General features: G+C 38.7%; 1 protein-coding gene across 1 annotated transcript in view; it reads left to right on the plus strand.

The window, feature by feature from the left end:
- Nucleotides 1–12,416: 12,416 nt before the first annotated feature.
- Nucleotides 12,417–27,659, plus strand: part of TRPA1 (transient receptor potential cation channel subfamily A member 1) — a 51,606-nt gene continuing 36,363 nt past the window's right edge. Inside the window, exons 1-4 of the mRNA XM_001493464.4 lie at nucleotides 12,417–12,822; nucleotides 19,130–19,289; nucleotides 20,990–21,165; nucleotides 25,608–25,715. Coding sequence (XP_001493514.2) covers nucleotides 12,712–12,822; nucleotides 19,130–19,289; nucleotides 20,990–21,165; nucleotides 25,608–25,715 — 555 coding nt within the window. The 5' untranslated portion in view covers nucleotides 12,417–12,711. The remainder of the gene's footprint in view (nucleotides 12,823–19,129; nucleotides 19,290–20,989; nucleotides 21,166–25,607; nucleotides 25,716–27,659) is intronic.

Consider the following 27,659-nt stretch of genomic DNA (forward strand, 5'->3'; position numbering starts at 1 on the left):
CACTGTATTACCCTTATTGATTTTACTGATCCCACTTTTGGCTTGCTTGCTTCATCCCCTACATTGCTATTAGAAGGATCTCAAAAAAACATGGAGTTTTAAATCCTACAATATGGACAATCCCAATTACAAAAGCATCCGTGGTCCTCTGCTCTCTCCTTTCCTTCTGTTCCCACATGAGAACCCATGTTCTTGCAACTTTTTCATTTCACCAACCTTTCTCACTTCTGTGCTTTGCACATGCTCTTCCTCCTGATGTTGCTCACATGCATCTTTGTTCACCACCCCAGTTTTTTCCCTCGTTTGCTGCTTCTCATCAAATAAGATGGGCTTTGCTTCCTTTCCAGAGCCTCCCCTGACCAACCTCCCACCCATAGCTGTGGTTCCACAGCACCTGCAGAGGGACTATCAACAAACACGCTTCCTCTTCCTCCTACGCACTACATTTCCCAGCCTTCCTTGCGGTTTTTGTGGCCTTGTAGCCACAAGGGGTCTGGCCCAAAACAATGCCCCTAGAGCTGCTCCACACTTTTTCTTCTTAAAATGAACATGGCAACATGGGAAACCGTAAGATGTAGAAGACAGTCACCACATGGTAGGATCCTTGGTCTCTGAACCACCACTTGAAGAAACGTTTCTGGCTGATTAAGAATACTTGTTTTGAACTTTGCATGATCGAGGTAACAACTCTTACTACAGCAGTTAGCCTCTGCTAACACACTCTGTATATTCTGTTGGGAATATCTACCTCTTCTCATTAAGCTGGGAGCTCCTTGGGAGATCCTAATACATGACCTCATTTGTAGTTACTGTTCAACAAATGTCGCTGAATTAGTAATTGAATGAGGGAATAAAAACGCTTTAGGGACAGAAGACAGAGAAGGCCTCAGATGGGGCATCTTCAATCAAATTGTCACATCTGACATCCAAAGTTAGCCTAATTTAAAAAACATTGTGGCTTTCACAAGGTAATTTATTAATTGCTCTCTTTAGAAATTTATTTTTCTTCAAATCGTATCTGTGGTAGACATAGATACATGCTTATGGTTTGAGGCATTTGTCATATTTATTTTGGATAATTTTCTGTTGGATAACTCAGCTTTGTCTCCAATCTACTGGAATATAACAGATCTTAACAAGTAAATGACAATGCTGCAATCCTTTACTTTTCTTGATAATCTGTCTTTTATTCAGTAAGAGGACAGTAGTTTTCCAGAAAAGCTAGATAATTCTCCTTAGGCTACCACTGTTAACTATTTTGACTTGCGGTATTGCATTAAAAAGGGGCCATGTAGGGGAGATAAACTTATAGGTAATAGCTAAGTTAGGTGATTCCTTTTTAGTACTCAGTAATCGAATTTCAAAGCTCAAGTTATGAAAACAGTATTCACCCATCATTTACATAAGGTAGTCTAATAAAAAGGCATAATATTGACTCTTAGAATGAACCACCCCTTGTATAATTATATGGGACTATAAAAGTGGGTGCAACCTATTGACTGTGTGAGAAAAGGAACAGTTCTCTACTTGGATATTTATGCCTGTGTAACATTAGAAACATGATGTCAATTTGTATGAATAAGGTAAGCATAATTTTTATTCAATATCTTGTAACTTTCATATTTTTAAAGGATAATACATATATTTCAGATGTTAAATGAGTCAAGGTTTCTGATAGAAGAAATTAGTATAATTGTAATATTAATTATATATTGGAAATGCCAGTTTGGGTTTCATCTGTAAGGAATGTAGGTTCTGATTTCATATTTGATGTTATTTAGTTTCAATCTGACCTAGTTCCCATCATAAGTTGGATGAAATAAAAATCTTATTTTACATCTAATTCTATTTGAATTGTTTGAACTATGGTTTTCCAGAATTCACCGAGAGGCTTAAGACTTGAAAACCTAAAATATTTTTCTCTTCATAGACAGAAAAGTTAATAGATCCTTGAAATAGTGAAACAAGAATATCTCTATATACTGAAGATAGACTTTGAACTACAGATATTATTTGTGTTAGCTACATAAGAGAAACTCAATAAAATCTTTTCATATAATAATTTAAAATATTCTTGTGCTCAAAAAGTTCTCTATATAATAAAGTTATTAAGGTATAGAGCAGAGGTGCTTAAAGAGAAAAGACTTTTCTTTTGTATTCTTACTGCCCCAGTTTAAAATGATCTGGGTATAAATTAAGAGCATAGCAGGTGAAGTTGCAACACAGAGGCTTTTTATAATTAGCAGGTAGTTTCAATTGTACTTGCAAATGCTATAAAGTAATACTGCTACTATGAAAAATCTGCCATTCTCCCTCATTCACTGGCAGACAGCCTGGAAACAGAATTCAAATTTTGGCTACTGCTTCAGGTTAGAAATAAAAATTCACAATGAAAAGATTAATTCCATCATAAAATTTTGGCTGTTGCTTTAGTTTAAATAGTTAGAAATTAAAATTCACAACATAAAGATTAATTCCATCATCTGATTAAGTTAAGGAATAAATTATATGCAAGTTTATAAGAATTTAATGGAAATAAAATAAATTTATATACCTTGCTTTATTCTAAAATTTGAAACACTATTTGCCACGACACAATTTACTCTTAACAGGGTTTTCCGTATCTAGGGGGCCAACTTAATTAACTTTCTTTTATATCTGACATTTTAAATAATCTTATTGGATTTGCATTTTTATTAATTGTTCCAACCATTTCTCTAGGCCGTGGTTGCCAAGGGCCCTGGGAATAGTGCTGGTTTGCATAATCTGAGTATATCAGTCCGTCTTCTGGGTAGTAGACAGCGCAGAATCTGTTTCAGGATTCTCTGTAGCAAGGTACACTGAGTTTCTCTGATTCCCTGGTAGAAAAGAGCATTTCATAGGTGTCCACAATAATCTGTGTGTATAGTTTATTTCACTATTTATCCACATTGAGCAGAATTTTCCATCTAGGACTCAGTTGTCACCAAACTAACAACATGGCCTGGTGAGTAGTAGAATCTCATGAACATTAGTTTCCCCCCTTCCTCCGCGACCTAACCTTTTTCTAATGGAACTTAAACATTTCAAGACACGGTATATAAAAAATTTCTCCCTTCTATACAATCTGGCAGAAACATGGTAGAATTTTTTAAAATTACACAGAAAATAAGAGAAAGCAATTGGATTGAGACAATTGTCTGAGCACACGCATCTACCTACCTTTCTGTCTAAAAACCTATGAAATGGAAAAAAATTTTTTTAATAAGGAGTAAATCCAAACCAAGATGGCATAACAAAAGACAATGCCACCAACAGTCTAGAAATGTTAAAAAATTCTGGAAAGATGGAAGGCAGACAGGACAAGATTAACAGAGATGCAAAAATGAAGGAAAGCACAAGTTAAACACAGGCTAAAGGATACTGTGATGGGAAGAATGATGGGGGAGCCAGGGACCACAAGAATACAGAGGTGGTCTTCAAGCATTCATGACAGTGGTTATTCATCTGGAAGCAACAGTCAGAATGAGGCTTGTCAGCACCTCTCCCCTCTCTGATTTGTAAAAGCAATGAGCAACAATGCTGTTTGCCCATTAACTAAAGCAGAGTGTGGGCAATGGGATGCTTGAGGCAGAACCATGCTCCAAGGAGGACAGGAGCTGCTGTACCCAGAATGGAAGCTGAGGCTCACTGCACAGCCCCCCAGAAGCACATCCAGCCCCTCCTGCACAATCACCAGACACTGACGCTGGGGAACAGAAGAGGCAAATGAACAGAGACATCAAACACAAAAACGGGAGGACAGGGATTATTCAACATTTGAAGGAAACTAACACTATTATAAAGAGAAAATAAGGTTAACAGGACAAGTAGATCAGGACGTTAGAATAAAATAAAAATGTGAGAATATATGACCTTTACAGAGACTCAACCAGAGATTTTGAAATAAAAATTTCTTCATGAAATTAAAAAAAAGTACTTGATAGATGGATATAACTGAAAAAGAAAATAGTGAACTGGAAGATCAAGTCAAAGAATTTTCTCATAATACAGTATAAAAGAACTAAGAATTAAAAAATATGGTAGTAAGCTTAAGATGCAAAGAAAATGGATGAAGAAATTTTCATATGTACCCAGAAAAATCAAACAGAAAGAAGGTATATAAACATCTGTACATCCAGCTGGAAATAGACAGCATCAATTCCTCCTTCTTTTGCCAGCAGCGCTCCAGTTTCTCTTAGGGTGATGGAAACCATCCTTCCTCCATTCTCAGTCCATGTAATTTGGGCAGAGTTGTCCCCAAATCTAACTTCCATGGAGAGTATGTAACTCACGTGTGGATAATCAGATCATTGTTTTTCTGGCCATGGTGACTGACCAAGAGATTGAATTCACAACCCAATCAGAGCAAATCGTACATCAGGAAATCTTGTACAGCTGGTAGAATATTAAGAGGTCAACCGATGGACATAAACTTGGCAGAGCTCAGCCAGGTACTGCTGCAAGTGAGCCTTCAAAGAAGTAGAGAAATTTCTCTCTCTTGATGAGAAAAGAGATAGAAGGAAAGACAGAAGTAGCTTTGATGTCATTCGTGCCCAGATCAATCTGTGTCTTAAATCAGTGCTCCACTACCACAGGCCTTTCTAGTCCTGTGAGCCAATCAATTCCACTTTTGGTTAAGCCAGTTTTGGTTGCATTTTACTTGCCATGAAAAGATGCCAAACCTATGTAGAAGTAAATGACGATGCTAAATAAAATGGAAGAAAGTTTCCCAGAGCCAAAGAAAATCACTAGATTAGAAATGATCATAGAGTACAGAACACGGTGAACTACAGAAATCCCTCACTGAGTGGCACCGTGTTGAAATTTCATAACTCCAAGAACAAGATGAAAATCCTAAAAGATTCCAGAGAGAAAATGAAACAAATTACCAAGAAATGAATGAGAAACAGATTGATATAAGCACTTTATCTGCAAAAATGGATGATGAAAGGGAGCAACACAGTTTTCAAATTTCTGAGGGAAAATGACTTTGAAAGAGTTTTATATCTATTTAAACTATCATCCCATAGGAAGCCAAAATAAGGACAGTTTTGGATATGCAGGGATCCACAAATTTTATCACCAAATTTACCTTTTCTGGAAAAATTTCTTATGTATGAAATTCAGAAAAATTAATATGAATCCAAGAAAAAGAATGATAAAGATTTTGAGAAACAGTAATATAAAATATAACAACAACACAATTTACAATTGTCTAAATATTTTATAAAGTTTAATTTTTAAAAATCTGAAACTAAAATACTACATATTTTAATATAGATGAAGGAAAGAAATGTAAGCATGCTAAATTGTAAGTTGTAAATGGGGAAGATACAATCAACTTTTGAGGTTAGCAAAAATCTTAAGTTTAAGTGAAGAACAACAATAAGATATTTTGATGCTTTCTCATCAGAAACAATGGAGGTCAGAAGGCAGTATAATAACATTCGAAGTGCTTAAAAGCAAACCTGTCAAATAAAATTTCTACTTCTAGCAATAATATCCCTTAATATTTTTTTCAAGTGGACCTGCCTTACAGGAAATTTGAAAAGAAGTCCTTCAGATTGAAAGTAAATGATACTCAGACAGTAACTCAAATCTACAGGACGAAATGAAGAGCACTGGATATGGTAAATATTATAACACTATTTTGAATTATATAATATACATAGATATGATATATATCTATAAATGTATTACATATGCCAATAATAGTATAAAGGAGGGAAAGGAAATGGAGGCACATTAAAGCAAAGTTGCTATAGTTTACTGGAATTAAATAAGTATTAATTTATAGTAGATTGTGATAAGTTAAAGATGAACATTGTAAACTCTACTCTAAGAAAATAACATAAAAAAATCTACCAATGAATTAAAATGATTTGCTAAAAGAATTGTTGAACACAGAAGCAGTCAGTAAAGGTGGAAGAGAGTGGCAGAAAAAGATATGAGATACAGAAAACAAATATCAAAATGGCAGTACATAGCAACAATTACATTAAATGTCAATGGCTAGACATTGTAATTAAAAGGCAGAGACTATCAAGCTGGATAAAAGAACAAAATCTATGCCATGTATAGGAAACATACTTTAGATGAAAGACACAAATAGATTAAAAGTAAAAGGATAGAAAATGGTGTATCATGTAAACAGAAAACATAAATGATCTTGAGTAGCTCTCAGACAAAATAGACTTTAAAACAAGAAATATTACTAAAGACAAAGAAAGACATTTCATAATGATAAAAGGGAAAATATAATAGAATAGGAACAATTGCAAATATGCATAGACCAAGGAACAGACACAAAAATGAAGTAAATTCTGAACAGAATTGAGAGAATAAATAGACAATTTAATAATTATAATTGGAGATTTTAATATTCCTCTCTCAGTAACTGATAGAATAGACATGAAATCACTAAGAATCTAGAAGACTTGAACAACACCATTAACCAACTGGAGCTAATAACATACTCAGAAACTTTACCAAACGACAGCAGAATAAACACATTCTTTTCAAATGTACATGGAACAACCTCCAGGATAGACCATATGCCAGCCCTGAAACACATTTCAGTAAGTGTACATTTGAATTTAGAGGGTCTGAAATCATAGAAAGCATGCTCTCTGACCACAGCCAGACTGAATTAGAAATTTGGGGAAATCCCTCATACTTGGAGATTAAACAATACACTTCTGAAAAATAACCTGAGTCAAAGAAGAAACCACAAATGAAAACAGAACAAATCAAAATTTATGGATGCAGCTAACACAACACTTAGAAATTATTCTGTAGCTTTAAATGTTTACATTTGAAGGAAGAAAGATCTAAAATCAATAACCCAAGGTTATATATCAAGGAAGGAGAGAAAGAAGAGCAAATCAACCCAAAGTCATTAGCAAAAAAGGAAAACTGGAGAGAAAAAAAAGTCACAAACAATGAAAATGAAAGCAGGAAAACAACAAAGAAAAATCAATGAAATTAAAAGTTAGTTCTTTGAAAACATCAAGAAAATTGATAATACTATTAGGAAAGAGAGACGACACAAATTTCTGAAATAAGGAAAGAAACAGGGGACATTATTACCGACCCTACAGGAATTAAAAGGATTGTAAGGAAATTTTATGAACAACTTTATGCCATCAAATAGAAAACTCAGATGAAATGTCTTGAAAGATATAAATTACAAAAATTTACTGAAGCAAAAATATGAAATAAAAAATATTTATAGAAGATAAGAAAAGAGAATCGGTAATGAAACATATACCCAGAGAGAAAACAAAAAGCCTAGACCCAAAGGGCTGCACTGGTAAACTCTATCAAACATTTTAGAAGGAAACAGTATGAATACTATACAAACTACTTCAGAAAATAGAAGGGAACACTTCTCAACTCCTTCAGTGAGGCCACTGTTACGCTGATACGAAGCCATACAGACATCACACAAGAAAGAAAACTATAGACCAATATAACTTCATGAACATAAACACAAAAAAAATTAGCATACTGAACCGAGCAACATATAAAAAGTTGACTTAATACTAGAAAATCAACTAATATAAGATAATAGAATAAGAAAAAGCACGTGATCATCTCAAGAGTTGTAGAGAAAGCATCAGACAAAATGTAACACTCGTTCATTATAAAAACTGAACAAACTAAGCATAGAGGATAAGTTCCTCAACCTGATAACAGGCAACTATGCAAATCTACTATTAACACTATATTTAAAGGTGAAAGAGGATGCTTTCCCGTCAATCGGGGAAAAAGGAAAGGATGTTCACTCTCTGGACTTCTATTGAATAATGTCCTAGGGCTTCTAACCACTACCTTAAGGTCAAAAAAATAAATAAATAAAAAGAAGTTAAAGGCATACAGTCAGAAAAGGTAGAAGCAAAACTGTTTTTATAGCATAAGACAGGATCTTATATGTATAAATTTATAAGGAATCTAGAAAAAAAGCTGTTAAAGTTAATGAGCAAGATTAACAAGGATACAAGAGGAATATGAAACTGCAATTGTACTTCTATCTACTAATAACATAACCTGAAAGTGAAAATTAAGAAAAAAATTCCGTTCAGAATTGCTTAAAACTAATAAAAATAGGAGTACATTTAATAAAAAACTTATATGACCTGTACATGGAAAACTATAAAACATTCCTGAAAGAAATAAAGAAAGATCTGCATAAATGGGGAAAAATACCCTGTTTAAGGATTAGAAGACAATATTAAGATGGCACATCTCACCAGATTGATCTAGAGACTCAGTGCATTTCCTTTCAAAATCCTAGCAAGGTTTTCCGTGGAAATTGACAAGCTGATCCTAAAATTTATAGGGCAAAGGACTTAGAATAGCCAAAACAATGTGGAAAAAGACGAACGAATTTAGAGGACTTACACTATCTGATTTCAAAATTTGCTATGATGCTACAAAATCAGGACTGTGTGATTTAGGCTTAAAGAGATATATTGATCAATGGAATAGAATAGGGAGTCCAGAAACAAACCTGTATATTTATGGTCAATTGACTTTTGACAATGGTTTCAAGGCCATTCTATGAAGAACGTATAATTTTTTGACAAATGGTAACAATTGGATATCTGTACACAATAAAAATTAACTTAGACCTCTATCTCACACCATACACAAGAATTAACTCAAAGTGGATCTACGTAAGAGCTAAAACTATATACTTTCTAAAAGAAAACATTGAAGACAATCTTTTTAATCTTAGCATAGGCAAAAATGTCTATATATGACACCCAAAGCACAAGCCACAAAAAATTAACAAATTAGATTTTTATAAAAATTTAAAAGTTTTGTTTTTCAAAAGACACCATTAGAATATAAAAAGAAGTCACAAACTCTGAGAAAATATCTGCACATCATTTATTTGATAAAAGCTTTGTATCTAGAAAACAAAGAACTCTCACAACTCATTAGTAAGAAAAGTCAATTAAAAAAGAGGCAAACGAACTTAATAAGCATTTCATTAAGAAGACATGTGAATGGCTAATAAGGAATGAAAACATGGACAATATCATTAGCCATTAGGGAAATGCTAATTAAAACCACAATGTGACACTATATATCCACTACAATGACAATACTCAAAAAGATAGCTGATACTAAGCTATGGTAAGGACATGGAGAAACTGGAATCCTCGTACAGTGCTGGTGGGCATGGAAAATGGTACAACCACATTGGACAACAGTTCGGCAGTTTCTAACAAAGCTAAACACATATTTACCATATGACCCAACAATTCACTACTAGGTATTTAACCTAGAGAAATGAAAATATGTGTCCACGAAAAGATCTGTATGAAAAAGTTCATAGCAGTATTATTTATGATAGATAAAAACTGGGAGTAATCCAAATGTCCATCAACTGACAAATGGACAAAGAAAATAAGGTATACTCATACAATGGAATACTACTGAGCAATAAAAAGGAAGAAACAACTGATACACACTATGACATGGATGAAGCTCTAGTGCATTATGCTGTGCAGAGGAAGCCAGAAACAAAAGACTCCGTAGAGTATGACTTCATGTATCTGAAATTTCTAGAAAAGGCAAAACCATAAAGACAGAAAGCAGATCAAAGGTTTCTTAAGGCTGGGGGTGGGAGAGGGGATTGACTGCATTTGGGCACAAAGGAACTTTGTGGATTGATAGAAGGGTTCCAAAACTGGATTGCGGAGATGGTTGCAAAATTGTAGAAGTGTACTAAAAATCATCAAAGTGTACACATACCATGGGCGAATTTTATAATGTTTTAAAAAAAGATGCAACACAAATTTTCTGTTCCTTAGTGGGCTTATTGGACCCCTTTTCATTATTTCATTGAATTCAGGCACTGAAGCTAAGATAACCAAACGGTTTTGGTACTAATAATAATGTATTTGGATTAATGGTGTTTTTATAATATAAGTATTTTTGTAATTAATTTGTGAACAAATAAACAGAAACAATTTTTTAAATGTAAGGAATCAAATAACTAAAGATAATTTCTAACAACTTAGATTTTTTTGTAAAAAGTTGCTGGGCTGATACATGTATTTAACTATATTTTCCCTGAGAATTTAAATAAAATTCTCTTTATTTTCATTTTCTTAAAGTTCTGTGTAATAAAAAGTAATTTGATAATAAAAACTACCTTCTGGAAATTTCTATAAAAGTTTATTTTCTCTAAGGATTATCCATATTTTGCAATTAAAATTGGTGTAGAAATATTGCATTGTATTAGTATGCATCCGTAATTAAACCTCAAAGGAATAAGGTCTTGATTGAAAATGGCTAGATATCATCTTGTTCCCGTCCACATTACGCATTTTAAAACCAAGATTTGCAGTAACTTTAAAAAGGAAGCCTTGCCTATGAAAAGGATGTTTTTAATGGGTAGGAAAAAATTTAACTATTAATAAGAAACACTGATGGGAATTCTCGAGAGGTCTTAGGAGATTACAGCCTGAAATGAACAAGTCCAGCAAAAGATAAACAGAAAAATTGAATAATATTTCAATCTCTTTGTTTTCATAAACAGAAAGTGAGGAAAAAAAGTCAGATCTATAACACCAACCCTCTTTATTTTTCAGTGTTAAAACAGGACAGGACAAATTTAAAAGCATACATTTAGGGGATGAAAATGGGGCGCAGAAGCGAAAACACAGAAGGTATTCTGGAGAGGTTCTGTGCTGGCAGCTGAAGCCAGTGAACATGACAAGGGAGAAGCGTTGGCCTCCTACAACCCTCTCCTCAGTACCCAATCTAACGCTGGAATCCCGACCGCCACATTTCTCTAAGGCCAACACAGCCAACTGATGCTCTCCACCAGGACGCCCTCTGCCCAGCTTCCAGCCTCCTGTTTATTCTATTTTTGCCTTAATGACCCTTTTCAGCTAAAGGTTAGGAGAAAAGCAAGTGATCAAAGTAATTGATGGTAGGAAAAAGTCTTAATGTTCCTATGAGGCATTTCGTTTTTAAAATAAGAACATATATGGAAAATGCCCGGCAGATAGCAGTGACTCAAAGTTATTCTCTTTCCCCATCCCTCTGATTCTTTTCTTATTGGATTTTCCAAAGACATTACCTATCTCAACTAGATAATAGCAAGATGTACTGATCACGGTTCTGTACTCCTGAACGTAGATGCTGATGAGAAAACAGCAGGTGCTGAAGTTGAATGCTGCATCCTTCACCAGCTTTTCAGCAGGCCACGTTCAAAGGTTGATGACTGGCCATAACTTCAATATTATCCTTCCAGGGGTAGAATTGACGGCAACCTAGCTAGCCATATCTATTGGAAGATTTGGGGGGACCGTCCCAGAGTTCCTCAAAATCATCATGACCATTCTACCTACCCTTGAGTTCAGCCCAGTGTAGATCCTAGGTCCTGCAGTCCACAAACCTCTATTTAGTGCCGGCTCTATACCAGGTCCTGGACCCACGTGGGTCTTGCGTTTGGCGCTGGAGGTCGCCAGGTGAATATGACAATCCAGGGCCTTAAAGGAGCACAGATTAACCAAACAGAAGACTGTAAAAGCTAAGTTCTGTCCTGTGCAAAGTGTCATTAGCTTTGGAAGGAGTTTTTTGCCTTCTGACCTTGTGGCCTAAACGGAGTGGCAACAGTTTCAGAGGTTGCACCGCCTCTACATAAACGAGAAGTGGGCTCTCCAGTGGAGAGCAGAGGCCTTCCACTCCACGCATCACACCTGTGCCGGTGATGAATAACCACAGCGCAGGCCCCTGAAGACAGAAGCCTTTCCAACAAAGCTGAGGGTAAACAAGCCGCCGCCAGTCACTATGACTAACCCTGAACCTAACAGTCATTTTCTTAGCCATTCTAAGACACCAAACCCCAGGGCATTAGCATTGTTATTCACAGGAAATGGAACCTGAGATTCAAAGGGAATTGGCCTCGTAGTTCAGACCAGTGCTAGGATTTAACCCTTCTCCCTTTTCTTTCGGAAAGAGAAGTTTTTCTAAATACCTTATTTCCAAATCAAAGAGGCTTCTAAAAGGAAGTGGACATGGGAAACCCAGGCCCAGCAGTTTTTAGCTGGGGAAAAAAATCCTAAAAGAGAAAAATCTTTCTAATATACCTAGCTATTCTCGCTCATTCTTTCTCTGCCCCCTCCCTTCCTCTCTGGGTGTGGGGCAGGGCGGACGGGGCGGGGAGCTCTTAGGGGTTTTATTATAAAAGATTCCAGATTCCCTGGATCCCTCCTGACCTGACACCTCAACTCCGGGGTGCGCTGCTGCAGCGCAGACAGGCAAGTCGTGCTTCCCCCCGGATCCGGAGCCCCGGCAGCCGCGGCAGGGCCGCCCCCTCGCCGGGTGGACACGAGGTCTGCGTCCCCTTGCCTCCTCCCTGCGCCCCTCCCGCTTCCTTCGCTACAAGTAGCCTAGGCCGGGCTGCTTCCAGAAGTTCTGCCGGCCGCACGCAAAGCAACTTCTTCGCGTCTCCGGAACTTCCCGGTGCGGAGAGCTCGGAGCTCCGGACTCGGGCGCGGACGCGGAGGGCGCGGGAGACCCAGATCGCGCCCATCACCCTGCGCCCGGCACCCTGCGCCCCGCGCCGGGAACCCGACACCTGGCGCCCGGTCAGCGCGCTCTCTCGCCCCAGGTGCCAGCGCACGTGGGGAGCAGCTGCAGCAGGTGGCGTCCGGGGTGGGGTCGATGAAGCGCAGCCTGAGGAAGATGCTGCGCCCCGGGGAGAAGAAGGAGCCCCCGGGCGTTGTCTACCAGGGCGTGGAGGACGACATGGACGACTCCAAGGACTCCTTTAAGGTACCCGGGGCGGTCGGGAGGGCCCCGAAGTCCGGGGGGGGGGCTCGGCTTGTCTTAACTTGGCGCTCTGCGTTTCGAGGTTTCTAGCGGGCGGCCCGGGCATGGAGGGCCGGGGGCGCAGCGGGATGAGGGCTGCTCATCTCGGGGCGTGTGTGCGGGACCAGAGGGGCCCTTCTCCGAAGGTGGGGCATACAGCTAAATGGCTGTATCGGCCAGCTATTCGGTGCCTTGGGTTGGGAAGTATTCTTGTCTTGTGGAGTGAAACAGAGGAACCAACGCCAGCACTGAGGCGTTACAGGGAATGGCAGGAGTGGCGAGTTCCTCCAGGGCATCGGGGCGTCGGGAAAGACTGTGGAGGAAGAGACCCTTTGAATATGGGTCGTGGTCTCCCCAGGGCTCCGAAGGGCTGGGATGGAGCTTCTGTGTCTTGTGAGGTTCCTGGGGCTTTTTCACCCAAAGGCAGCACTACTCAGCGCTACCGCCTGAGGGCGCAGTCTGAGGGCACAGGCTGCTGGGGGCTCAGAAAACTTGCCGGGGGGGGGGGTTTCCTTACGTGGTCTGCAGGAGGAAAGGGGTCTTTTTAAACGTTAGGATATCATTAGAAGTGTCACCCCAAACCCCTATCACAGATCCCTTTCCACACTGGAACCCTTTTAACAGTTCCTTATGTATTCTCCAGGAGAAAAGTGCTTATACAAACACACGTTCATATATCTATGTGGTTTTTTTTTTTTTTTTGAGGAAGATTAGCCCTGGGCTAATATCTGCCACCAATCCTCCTCTTTTTTTTGCCGAGGAAGACTGGCTCTGAGCTAACATCCGTGCCCATATTCCTCTACTTTATATGTGGGATGCCTGCCACAACGTGGAATGACAAGCAGTTCGTAGGTCCACACCTGGGATCCAAACGCGGGAACCCTGGGCTGCCGAAGCAGAACGTGCAAACTTAACCGCTGCACCACCTGGCCAGCCCCTCGTATATCTCTTTTATTTATAAAAGTATGAAGTCGGAGAGATTTGCCCTTTGATTTATTCACGAAATATATTTTAGAATACTTTTCAAATCAGCACCTGGAGCTGTACCTTGCTGTTCTTAGCAACTTTATAGTATTCCCTTATATGAAGGTACCATGATTTATTTAAGCAGTCCTGCATGGATGGGCGCTTCAATTGTGTTTTTGTTTTGTTTTGCTATTACACACGTGAATGAGTGTGTCTGTGAGTGTTCAAGTGGCTCCATCTGTCTGTCCACTGGTACCTTAGTGACTGTGTATGTGTGTTAATGTCCTAGCAGGATCAAGAGGTATGTATAGCTGTAATTTTGGTAGAAATTGCCAAGTCGCCCTCTAAGCAAGTTGCACGAATTGACGCTGTTGCCCATCATGTGTGTGAGTCGCACATGTGTAGTAAATCACATAAACCAACAAACCAGGCCTCCCAAAGTCAGTCTATTTGCACATCCAGATTAAACACTGACTTTTTTCCTCCTCCTTACTATTAGCATATTCACCAAGGTCTTTTGGCTTAACCCCAAGAACTGAGGCCATGAGGGCATTTCAAGCACTAGGATAGTGTCTCTGGAATAAATATTAGGAGATGGGAAGAAATTTTAAAATTTTGAAAATGACACCAGAAATAATACATCCTTTGCTTACCGATGTGGTTTCGTTTTCTAGAGATATTAGCTGAAGGATTTCTGCAGCACAAAGTCTCAAACTTACTTTTCTTGCTGTTTTTGTCTGTCTTTAGTTTTATTGCCTAAGTCAAATAAAGCCGTTTATGTTATTTAAGGCTTGTAGAAGCCACAGTACAGCTTGTAGATCGAAGGATTTATCTATTTTATTTTGTTGTCTGCAGTCATTCCGGATCATTCTGCAGAAACCTCAGTGGTGAGAATAATTACAAATCAATACCTATAACACACTGTGGAGAGTTCTGAACTCGGAGGATTTCCTGGTTAAAAAGATCTGGTGTATAACATTTTCTCCAGCACACACGCTACCTTAGGAATGCTGAGAAAATCAGGGATTGAGAAACTTTACAAGATGAGAAATGTGGAAAAGAACCATCTAAATGATGCCTTTAGCCTTTTCCAGGGACTTTCTGTGAAGAGAGCTAATATTTTAGCATTTGACCTCCTATTTGTTGTCATCTGTCACATTAGTTTCCTTCCTTTTTGCCCCATTAGTGCTTTTGTGTATTTCATTAAAGCAACCTAAAACAGACGTATTTGCTATCTCCGTTTAAAGAGCTCAGTTAGAATTAGCTTCTTTAAAAATGATCTAGTCTATGATGGTCTGTATCTAGTCATATAGTTCAGAATCCAAATAATCTGAAGTGACCATGTGACAGTAGAAAACTACACAGAATGAATCTGTAATAGTCTGTCTAAATGACGCCTTTGCCTGACTTTCGGAACTTTAAGAAATCTTTTCAAAGCCTGACTTGACATGTCATGTACTGTTTAGTTTCAGACAGTTGGGCACATCTGATGAGCGTGCACAAAGGATTTAGATGCTGTTTTGTCATTGTGAATTCAGGAGCACCTTCTGAGCATCCGAACCTGGTACTTGCTCTCGAGAGTGTGTAGTTGGGTTTGGGGTGACAGCACATCACTGGACAGACCTACACATTGCTCCTTCTGGCACTGTGGGGTGGCTGAAGTAATCCCTTTATTGCCACTGGAAGGACATATCAAATTCAAGTGGTAAAATACTTCCAAATGGATTTAGGTAAACACTTCCTTTGACAGGGTGAAACATTGAGAAAGAGCCTATATCTGTAAGAAGCTCATTTTTTTCATAGCTTTATCATTATTATTGTTATTTGAGCTAACATCTGCTGCCAATCCTCCTCTTTTTGCTGAGGAAGATTGGCCCTGAGCTAACATCCGTGCCCATCTTCCTCTAGTTTATATGTGGGACGCCTGCCACAGCATGGCTGGACAAGGGGTGCAGGTCCGCGACTGGGATCCGAGCTGGTGAACCCCGGGCTGCTGAAGCAGAATGTGCGAACTTAACTGCTGCGCCACCGGGCCAGCCCCAGAAGCCCATTTTTTAATTCATTCCTGAATATGTGTACGTTTGGAAATGGTTGAATGCTCGTTGTCATATCCTGCATTCACCAAGCTGTATGTAGCCTATATAGAATTTTGCTGTTGAAAAGTGACACATCTCTATTTAAGGGACCACCTTAGAAGACTGATTTCTTAGGTGCTATTCTGTGATAACAGAGCAAAAGCCAAAGTTCACAATTTTAAGATTTTGTTTTATATGTGCCAACCTGACATTTACTGAGTGAATTCAAATGTGCTCGATTCTTTATTAACTATGGTAAATTACCTTAAGTACTTTAATGCTTCATTTTATTTCATGGTAGCTTTCAATTTTAATGTGAGAAATGTTCTGGTTATCTTTAAAATAGCAAAGTAGGGTTTTTGACACCTATATTATTGTGTGTCAAATGTGCCCAGTCACCATCAAAGGGAGAATTAAAGCAAGTACCTGGGTCATTGGCTTGGGGGAGGTTTCTGCATTTTCAGAAAATAGGCATTTTACACTGGGTTCCATGAAAAGCTGCTGCCATGTAGAACGTGTTGCTTTTGGTCCATGGGATGAAATATTTGCCAAGAAATAGCTTTGAAAAAATTTCAGCCAGGTGTATAATCTAACCATGTATTTGCAAAGCTGGAAGAAACATTGAGCAGTAATTTCAGTCTCTATATTACCATAAAACTGGAATGAGGCTCCATTAATTTTTCCCATTGATGTTTAAGCCTCTAGGGAATTAAAATTCACCAAATAGTCCAGGAAAGTTCTAGTGTGTATAAAAGTCCGTATGGCTGCTCTTACGTACATCTGGGTTTTCCTTCCTTCCTTCTTTCACTCTCTCTTTCTGGAAAAACTATCTCCATACATGAAAGTCTCACAGAGAATAAGTATACAGATGTGTAGAAGGAATTTAGCACAGACAGTGTGAGGAGAGAGCTAGAGAGTGACTCTCAAACTTTTTTTTCTGCCTCAGAACCCCTTTAAACTTAATATTGAGGATTCCAAAGAATGCTTGTTTATTGGGTTATAGCTACCAATATTTACCGAATTAGAAGTTAAAGTGGTGAAAAATTTAAAAACGTGAGAATACACACATTCCGGTAACTGTCAGCACCGTGATGTCAGCACACATCTTGTGGCCTCTGGAAAACTCCAGTGTGCATTCCTGAGAGACAGAGAGGGGCTGGACTAGAGGATGGCACCCTGTGGCGGTCACGAAGGCCTCGAGGAGGAGGGAAGACTTGGGCGGCTATAGGAAGACAGCGTAACGGGAACAAGGAAAGAGAGAAGGGTGCCCTTCATTTGGGTGGAAGGCCAGGTAAGACTCTAGCACCGTATGAGGCCAGCAGCACAGCAGGTTCTGGAAGAGCATGGCTTCTGGAGTAGAACTCTTGTGTGCAATCCAGGGACATACCGGAGTTTGGCTTCAGCCTCGATTTGAGGCCAAAAGCTGCAATTCAGCTTTGGCTTCAGCTTTGCCTTTGGCAACCAAATATCAGAATACCTAATTTGATGCCATTTCTGGCATCTCTGAATCTTAGATATGATACTATCATATCTAAACAATGTGAAAATGTTAGCACTAGAATAAGGTATGTCATTCATATTTATTGATAATACCTAAATATTCACTTTCAAATATAGGCAGAAATTCTAGGAGCAACTTGGAATAAAAATCTTGTCAGTTTGTTGAGGTATAATTAAATATAACTATAATTAATGATTTTGAAAATTTTTAATTTTCTGTAAAAAGATAGTAAGAATTTTTAAGTAGTTAAATAGAGAGCTAGATGTCAGTTAGTGCAGATATTAAGAGAGGATGCATTAGTTAATTTTAGGAAGAACAGAATACATTTTTTGATCCAAAATATTTATGAAAACTTAAATAATAATTCAAGGCCAGATAATAGAAGCAAATTTATGACATGAAGGCTTTTGTAAAATTGTTTGCTGTAGTAACATTAATAACATTCAATAAAATAATTTTTAAAGATTTATTTAATTTTTACTAAGTTTATTCCACTTAGGCCGTGAGCTTTTTAAGAAAAAGTCATGTTTGGGAATTTTTCCTATCTTGTGAGAATGAATCAGAAGCAGAATGTCAACATGGTCACCTTAGAATTTCACAAGGAGGAAACATAATGTCATTCATGATAAATCATCTTCAGTCCAGACATAAGAAAGACTATAAGGAGCATGAAGAAGAAAAGAAAGTTCGAGAAAAATAAGATACTCAGCCAAGCTCTTGCTCCTCCCCTGACATCAGTGGAAGCGAGCATCTGTTGGAATTACACTTGTGCAGGCCAGTGACAGCAGCCGACTGTGCCAAGACATGTTGAGTCTGCTCTGCAAAGTCTGTTCTTATGCTTTATAATATCTTATTCTCTCACACAGTTTATTCTGGAACTGTGGTTTTGACCTCAACTTCAGCTTCTACTGTATGTTGGTTTTTAGCATTAATCAGTCAGCCGAAATATACGTTCCATGTAGCCTCCTGTTCAAATTCTGACTTTGCCACTTACTGTGTGCCTTTGGGCAAATGGTGTAACCTCTCCGTGTCCTGGTTTCTGGCCCCAAGTAAGTGTGCAGTAATGCTAGTATTTCCTGTGTGTAGATAACAATAAGGGGGAGAACATGACCTGGCTTGGCCTGGTGCAGGATTCCAGTAGTCAAAAGAGGAGGAATTACTCATTCTTGGGGGTGTGGGCAGCCGTTCTGAATTACCGCCAAGTGAATTACACGACACTGTTTCAGTATGATTCCAGCTCCAGTATATAAGGAAGTATTGAGTGGGAATTCACTGTCGGCAGGAAAGCCAAAGAAAGGATAGTAACGCAGATTCTTGGGCTTGATCCTTGCATTCACGAAAATCTTTTTATCTAAGCAAAATCCCTCATGCTGTAGTTTAAGTACATTTTCACTTGGCAAAGAAAATTCCTCTTTCTTTTCACTATACTTATTATTTCTCAGATCACATCCCTTACATTTACTTCAAAACATTTTTCAAGGCCTTTATTTCTACAGCATATATGAGTTTATGGTCAGAAATAAAATCATTTATTTAACGTACTTATCAATGTTAGGTGTTTGCTTGTAACTTCTGTATGTCTGTAAGCATTTTGTGTTTTTCAAAAAAAAAATATTTACCTTATTGTAAGCATGACAAATGGTTTTGGATGATAATTTTGTTAACGATTAACTTATATTAATGCTTTACATTCACTTGTTTGAGGTAACAGTTTTTTATATACTTCTAGGTGGTTTTTGAAGGCAGTACATGTGGCTTACAAAACTTCATGAAGAAACAAAAGAAATTAAGCAAATATGATGATACGAATGCCTCCCCTTTGCATCATGCTGCAGGAGAAGGTCAAGTGGAGCTGATGCAGATGATCATCAATGACTCCTCTTGTGAAGGTAGCAAAATGTTACCATGAGCGCTCCATAAATCCGTCAGCCCATGCGATTCATTGGGAAGAGAAATATGAAATGATTCTGAAGGGTAGATTAGTTCCAGATTATAATGGGCCTGAATAGCTCACTCAGGAGGGTGGTTTTCCCAACAGACCAGTAGTGCTTCTCAAGTTTTCCCACTGAAATTCTGCCAAGGCTAGTGCACCAATCTGGGACATCCCACAAGCACAGATTTTCTTTGAATTTTTATGATAGACCACAAAATTTCCATGGACTTATTTCCATGAGGTCATTCTACACTTAAATTTCTTATCATTGAATAAAATCGAGACTCCCAGAAGATGTAACATCCTCCCCCACCCCAGCCTTGTTTGAGAAACGCAACTGTAGTCAGATAAGGAAGGGGGATGCTGCAGAGATTGAAGCAGACAGGTGGTGTGAGAAGACCTTTATTATTTAATACAATTCTGTCAATATTGTGGAGGATGGATTGGAAGTGGAAGCCCAATTAAAAGGCTATTTTAGTAGTAAAGAGAAGATGAGAGCCCACCGGGGTTTTGAGGTTGGAATAAGGAGAATGGGAGAGAGTCAAGAGCTATTTTACACGTAGAGTGGACAGTGCTTGATAAAAGATTGAATGTGAGGAGTAAGTAGCAAGGAGTTGAACTAACTTTGAGATTCCTAATTTAGGAAATTACGCTAATAGTATAACCGTCCAGAAAAGAAGGCAGATAAGAAACAGAAGAAAAGTGATTGTGAGGATGTAAGGGGATAATGAATTTTGATTTGGTCATACTGAGTTTGAAGGGCCCAGGGGACATCCACTTGGAAATATCTGGTAGACCAATACCTAGTATTGTAGTAGATTAGAAATATGGAGGGAAAGGAGCGACCCCCACAGGGCCGTTGTTACACAGGAAGTAGCTGTGGAAATTGTATTGTATTGTAGAAATACATGGAAACCATGTGTGGCATCCGGGGCTGAAGCTCTAATTCCAGTCTTGTGGTTTATTAGTGGTGTGTCTTTTTTCTCATTAATCCTTTTCGAACCATTGCGATGGGCCAGACGCTCTATTAAGATCTTTAAAGATAGGATTTGATATTCTCCTCCTAAGAACGTTGCAAGGTATATATATAGATTTTATTTTCTTTCTTTCCTTTTCTTTTTTTTTTAACCAAATTTGAGTACGAGAAAACTGATGTTCAAAGAATTAAGGCAACTTACAGAACTCCTTACTAGTTGTGTAACATTGGCAAGATTTTGAATCTCCCTGGGCCTTATTTTTCTGAAAAACAGTCATGGTTCCTTGTAGGCTGTTGGAAGGCTGAATGGAATAATGGTTGTATGGAACTTAATAGAGTGCCTGGCATATAGTTATTACTTTTATATAAACTCAATATTTTCTAACAATCCCCAAATTCATACCATATATAAAAACATGTTGCTATAGGAGGATCTATTCCTTATGGATGCTGTAGATAGACATCTAACTCATTTGAGGAGGTCAGTACCATACTTCTGTGCATCCCCTAGAGGTGTCCATTAGATGTTTCTTGAGGACTGAAGCTATATTTTTATTTTGTAAAGAAGGTGAAGCCTACTGCAATAGCACTTGGCACTGAGCTTTGAAGTGAATAGGCACGCAGCAGGTGTTGAATACTGTCCAAGCAAAATCTAACCCAGATTTGGCGTCTTTTTCCAGTGCTGAATGTGATGGATGATTATGGAAATACCCCTCTGCATTGGGCCGCAGAAAAAAACCAGGTTGAAAGCGTTAAGTTTCTTCTTAGCAAAGGAGCCAACCCAAACCTCCGAAACTACAACATGATGGCGCCCCTCCACATAGCTGTGCAGGGCTTACACAACGAGGTGATGAAGGTAAGCCTGCCCGCCGGCTCCGAGGCACAGACCGTCATTTTGGGACCCAGGTCTGCTGTCTCTGCCTGGGCGAGGATGGCCAATTTAGGCTGCCAGGGAAAATGAGATGTAATGATCACAGCGTTGGTGTATTGAGCGGTTAGTAATAGAATATCCACTCACCTTTGTGTCTTTCCACAATGCCAGAATTTATAAAGGACCTCGCCACAAGTGACCGAGGTCCAGGAATGGCGGTAACAGCCTAGCGTTCCTTTACAGAGACTCGATCAAGCATCACACATTAACTCATAGTGTATCATGAAAACATATTAATTAACACCACATGGAGCATTCAATATGCAAAGGGTTATGAACCAAAATCCACAAAGTCCTTGGCACGGTCCAGCAAGTCCAGAATGAGAAATCGGTCCAGCTGAAGGGAGCAGCGAGAGGCAGGGAATCAGCCAGGCGACTGACAGCGTGTCATCCTCTCTCTGGGATGGCTCCCTGGCATCAGTGTTTCTTCCTCTCGCCCCTTTATGCCGATTCCACGTCTTATCCAGGTCTGCAGTTGTGCTGTCTCCTCATCTCTGGGTGTTTCTTTAAGGTGTTGTCAGTCACACCCATAACTCCATTTTCTTGTGCCTTTCATGAGTCCTTAGCGTAAGTTCTTCCATCTTGTATGCTGTTTATAGTTGGCTTTACTTCTGACGAACTGATGATACAGTGATGATGATGACGACGATGATGACAGTCTTATCTTTACTGAATAGTACTTATGAGCCAGCATTTTATTAAGAACTTTATATGTCTTAGTTTTTTAAATTGTCATAAAAAAATAAAACTATGAAGTAAGACTTCTATTATTCCCATATTCACATAACTGGTGAAAACAAGAATTAGGAATTTTGTTTTCATCTTTGTTTGCAAGTTAATGCTTTACCACTTGTACCTGACTGATTTAATGATTAAAATAAAGGAGGTGATGAATCCCTCAGTGAAGAGGGAAAGCATAATTATGATTTACTGTTTTTTGTTAGAAGACATAATGATACCCGTGGGATATTTCTTTTTTTATCCCAGGCTTGAGAGTGAGTTTAGTCAAATAGAGGAAACCCAGGAAAATGCCTAAAGGGTAAGGTTTAGGCCGGGGCTTTTAAACTACACCTCAGAGTCTCACAGACATGCTAGAAAACACACATGCTTACTTAAGGAGGAAGGTGATTTACAAATGGATCAGGTTCCAGAAATTCATTTCTCAGGTGGGCACTTTGGAACTTATGTAAGTTTTCTTGTAGAAACAATATTGCGAATGATGACTTGGCTGTCGTGCTGAGCCACGTGTCTTAGTCAGTTCAGGCTGCTATAACAAAACACCATTTCTATACAATAAACATTTATTTCTCACAGTTCTGGAGGCTGGAAATCCTGGATCAAGGCACAGACAGATTCTGTGTCTGGTGAGGACCTAATTCCTGGGTCATAGATGGCCATCCTCTTGCTGTGTCCTTACATGGCAGAAGGGGCAAGAGAGCTTTCTGGGGTCTCTTTTATGAAGGTGCTAGTCCCATTTGTGTGGGCTCCACCCTTGTGACTTAATCATCTCCCAAAGGTCCCACCTCCTAATACCATCATATTGGGGTAGGATTTCAATTTATGAAGGTTAGAATTTCAACATAACATAAGCACTCGGTCAATCCCACCACACCAAAACCTACTTTGTCTATAAATCACCAAAGAGCTCTCGGGTATCCGCAAGCCCCATGCTTCCTTTAGTCCAGACACCTTCCTCTGAGCCCTCTGTGTCCGTGGCTCCTTTAAGCTTTCCCATTGTACCTCGTATGTAGCTCTGTCAGATTCTTAGCACGTGGTATTATGATCAGATGTTCCTGTGCTTCTCTCCCCCTCTAGCTGGTCATCCTGGAAGGAGGGACTGTGTGTGACTAATCTGAATATCTCCAGTCATCCTCACTGCTGGTAGATGATGGCTCTTGAATGAGGGAATGAATGCCTAATGGGCATTTTGGCTAAAGGAGAAGGGGAGAGCTTAGGTGTTAGCACCCAAGGAGATGAATCAAGGCAGCTCCTTGAGGAAGTTATTGGAAAGGCCTTTGGCAATAGGCTGTGTGTTTTTTAAGTGCCTGCATTATTCACGAGCCAGGTGCTATTTGTGTATCATCTGGATTGGGTCACTAGTGACCACAAGGACCGCCCCCCTCCCCATGTCACATACTACCCCATGGATCTCTTGTGCTTCCTCTGGAGGCTCTTTTCATAAACAAATGCCCACTGACTTAATCTTGGCTCTGAAAGCATGGTTTGGGTAAAAGTTAAAAGCAGGTAACAGTTAAAAGGCTAATGTTAATTAGAAATCAGAAATCTTCAGATTAACAAATATAAGAAGGTAAGTGTCACATAGAAATAGGAAAGAAGGTTTAGAAATAAGCCCATGACTGATTTATAAACTAGATGGGGGATATAACAGATTTTCCTGGGTGACACCAGGACAAGAAGAAAAATAGGGTTATAAGAGCATTGAAATAATTGTCTCTCCTTTACTTGGTTTTACTAGCTGTAACTTAATCTAAAAATTATATATTTTTTAAAGATTGGCCCTGAAATAACATCTGTTGCCAATCTTTTTTTCTCTTTTTCTTTTTCTCCCTAAAGGCCCCCAGTACATAGCTGTATATTCTGGTTGTAGCTCCTTCTAGTTGTGGCATGTGGGACACCGCCTCAGCGTGGCTTGATGAGCAGTGCTCGTCCGCACCCAGGATCTGAACCTGAGAAACCCTGGGCCGCTGAAGTGGAACGTGCAAAATTAACCCCTTAGCAACGGGGCTGGACCCTAAAAGATATTTTTAAACCCCTCTGCTTCACTGGAGATGAAGAGAATAGAAGGAGGAGAAATTTTGGAGTCTTCCCGTGTGTTTGCAAATAGCAGTCCTCGTGGCCAGTTATACCGTGGGTCAGGCCTGTGCCCCACCAGCTCTTGACAATTTAGAGTGCTTCTCCATTGTCTGCTCTGACAGCCTTCCCCCAGACCTCCACCACGGCCTGTATGATTGTAAAGTAAAAACTTGTTACCCATGTGTTACCTCAAGTTCTTGCACAGACGCCGCTGCTATGCATAGCGCTCCCTGGGGCGCACTGGTCTGGGGGTTCAGGAGGTGGTGGCCTTGTTTCTCAATAGCCTGCAGGCCGTGGTCTTTGGGGCTTAACCTCACAGTATCCAGTGGTTTGACCCTCCCGTGAGGCTTCCTGGATTCTCATTAAGGGGATGTCTGGAGGCCTCACCTGCAAACCTTCCAGACTTGCCTGGTCATGACTGAATTTGAAGTGGGTGCAGTTTAGTCATTCCCTCTGGAACCCCTGCCACGTATAATTTAACACAGCTTTTTGAAAGATTGTGCCTATGATGGTACAACAATAACACCCTAATAAATGCTAGAAATCTGTGATCTCTGATTCTAAGAGGGCAAAGAGAGAAAGATCTCGTCTTAACGACTTTGGTAGGTTACTTTGCATGTGAATCTAGAGTGTTAAGAGCAGAACTTGGAAGTGCCTCAAATCCATAGAATGAGCCTTGTGTTCTCATTTTCCTTCATCCATCAATATTTCCCCTATATGTTCTTATGTACCGAAATCTCAGCTTAATTTTCTTTTGTGAGCAGTGCTAATTAGTGGACTTAATTCATTTGCTGACACTTGAGCACACATTCTATTAACAAGGGGCTCTGGTAGGAGGTGGTGTGATTTTTTTTTTAAGTCAAGCTTTTTAGGAAACAGCTTTTTTCATAAATTATCAGGCATGCTGATTTCTTACATCATAGGAATCATGTTCCAGACTGAGTTTGAATCAATTGTGCTAAAGCTGTACCAGTGTTACATGAAACTCTCTTTTCTCTACTGAGGAGAGGGGAGTTTTCGTTGACATTTCCCAGAATACTTGCAATCTAGTTCAAAGAAAAATGACTAGAGGGGAGAAAGAAATGGTTCCCGCCCCTCTTCCTTCCCCTTCTCCTTCTTTCCTCCCTTCCCCTCTTCCTCCCTTCCTGTCTTCTCCATCCCTTCCTGCCTCCCTCCCTTCTTCCTCCCCTACCCACACATTCCAAATGGCTCCACAAATTTATTTTCTTGAAGATATTAGTTAACAGAGCTCACTTAATACAGGGAAAAGTATTAACTAGTATCTACGATTCTTATTCTGTTTCCAGTTCCACAAATCCATATTGCTTTAATTGATGTGATGTAGAAATTACCATTATTTCATCTATTTGAGAAATTTATGTAGTACCTGATAGATACGAGGTTTTGTGCCAGATTCTATGGGAGAGGGATGAAGAAAGATGAGTGAGGACATGGCCCCCAGCATCCAGAGCTTATAATCTAGTGGAAGACAAATACCCTATTTGGAAAACTGCAAGTTAACTTTTTGACACTTATTCCCGTCTTTTGTGTAGGTCTTGACTGAGCACAGCAGTACTGATGTTAATTTGGAAGGAGAAAATGGAAACACAGCTGCAATGATTGCATGTTGCAAGGATAATAGTGAAGCCCTGCAGATATTGGTTTGTGTTTTAATCAAAATTTTCCTGCTTTCTTTGTCTTTTCATTAGTACAACATGAATTATTGTTATTTACAACAGCTCTCAGTTTCTCTTCTTAGGAAAATATAAAATACAGAAAATATGTCAGAGAAGAAATAGTTCTATGTGTTTTTGTATATGTATGCTCCTCTTAACTCTTACGTGGATCTGAGATTGCTTACAGAAGACCAACAGGAGGCGTTAAAGAAAACGTGAGAAGATCAAAGTGAAAAGAAAGTATAGACAGGAAGAATTAAGATGAAGCTGCTGGTCAGGCTAGAAAACAAAATACAAAGTATAATAGCCTGTATGTTAATAAAAGTGGATCATACTTTTGACTCTGAGCTCCTGAATAGTCAAAGGAAAGATAAATAGGCTTATTGTTGAGCCCATGAAGTAAAAGCCGAGAAAAACATACCTGTTCATGTTCCTAAGATGAGAAGAAATGGCTGCCACCGGTTCTCCAAAAGGGAGCCCTGTGTGATGTAGTGACTGAGGCCCATAGCCACAGCCCATTGCGTGTAAAGCCAGCTTCTCTCTGGGTGAGATTTCCTGGCGCGATCCACTGAAACGCTGGAGATGCCCGTCTAAAGGACCAACAGCTGCTCCACATCCTGTCCCTTCTGAGTGTGGTACTAGAATTCCAGCAAGTAGCTTTCTTTCAAATATTCCTTAATCACTTGTGTGTTATTTGGGCCAGGTTCTATATTTTTATCGCTTCATTTTCCCTCTCCAGCATCCCAGATGGTAAGAATATGAAATAAAATAATTAAAAAATATCTCACTGATAATTAAATTTAGAAAGATAGTCTGACATATTTATTAGATGTCTTGGAGAAAGCTGTCATGATTGGACTAAAAAAATAAAAATAAATTAACACCCAAATCAAGAATTTAGAAAAAGAGCCCCAAATAACCCCAAAGAAAATTGCAATAAAGAAATAGTAAGGTTGAAAACAAAAAATAATAATTTTGGAATTATTTGATAAATTGAGTTATTTTTTTTGAAAAAGATAAATTAGACATGGTATTGGCAAGTCTAACTAAAATAGAAAAAAAAGTACAAATCAACAAAATCAGAAGTAACGAGATTTACCTGGATGTGCTGGAGTTTCTAATGAGAAAAAATTAATCTGCGTGATACTGTCCTAAAAAATTTGAAAATCCTTCTTAATGGATAAGTAGCTGAAAGTAATTAAAATTTCAAAATTAACTAAAATGAAAGATTTGTAGAAAACTATAAAAACTAAAAAAAAAGAGAATACATTATCACTAATATTACATGTTTTTATAGATTTTACAAGTTCTTTCAAACTTTCAAGGACAAAGTTTCCATTTCAGGTAATAGTTTTATAGCACAACAGGAGAGTGAAAACGTCCAGATTAATTTTATGAATTGAGCATCATAATAATTCTAAAATTTGACAGCTCCTCTCAAAAGAACAGTGTAGATCAGTGTTACATATAAATAAACATAGATGCAAAATCTTAAAAATACTAGCAAATTAATTCATTGAAATAATTAAAAGTAACATGCAATACCATGTTGGCCTTATTCAGGGAGCGTACGAATAGTTCAATACCAAATTGTAGCACATCAAATGGCCCGAGTAGACAAAGCATAGGATTATATCCATATATTTATCTTTAAATGGATATGGATTTATCTATAAAGCATTCTTAGAAATCTGTAAGGAAAAGACAATACTCTATAGAAAATTGGTAAGGGACATATGAAGTTCAATTAATTTCTCTAATAATCAAAGAGAAACATGTTAAAACAATGAGATCTTTTTTTTCATCTCTTAAATTGAAAGAATGAAAAGACCTTGTTGATATACAGTGTTAGAGAAATTTTGATGAGTAGGGGAATTTCATTCACTGTGGATGTGAATACTTTTTTTCCTGCTTTTTCTCCCCAAATCC

Source organism: Equus caballus, chromosome 9 (genome assembly GCF_041296265.1).
Source record: "Equus caballus isolate H_3958 breed thoroughbred chromosome 9, TB-T2T, whole genome shotgun sequence".
NCBI classification, from domain to species: Eukaryota; Metazoa; Chordata; class Mammalia; order Perissodactyla; family Equidae; genus Equus; species Equus caballus.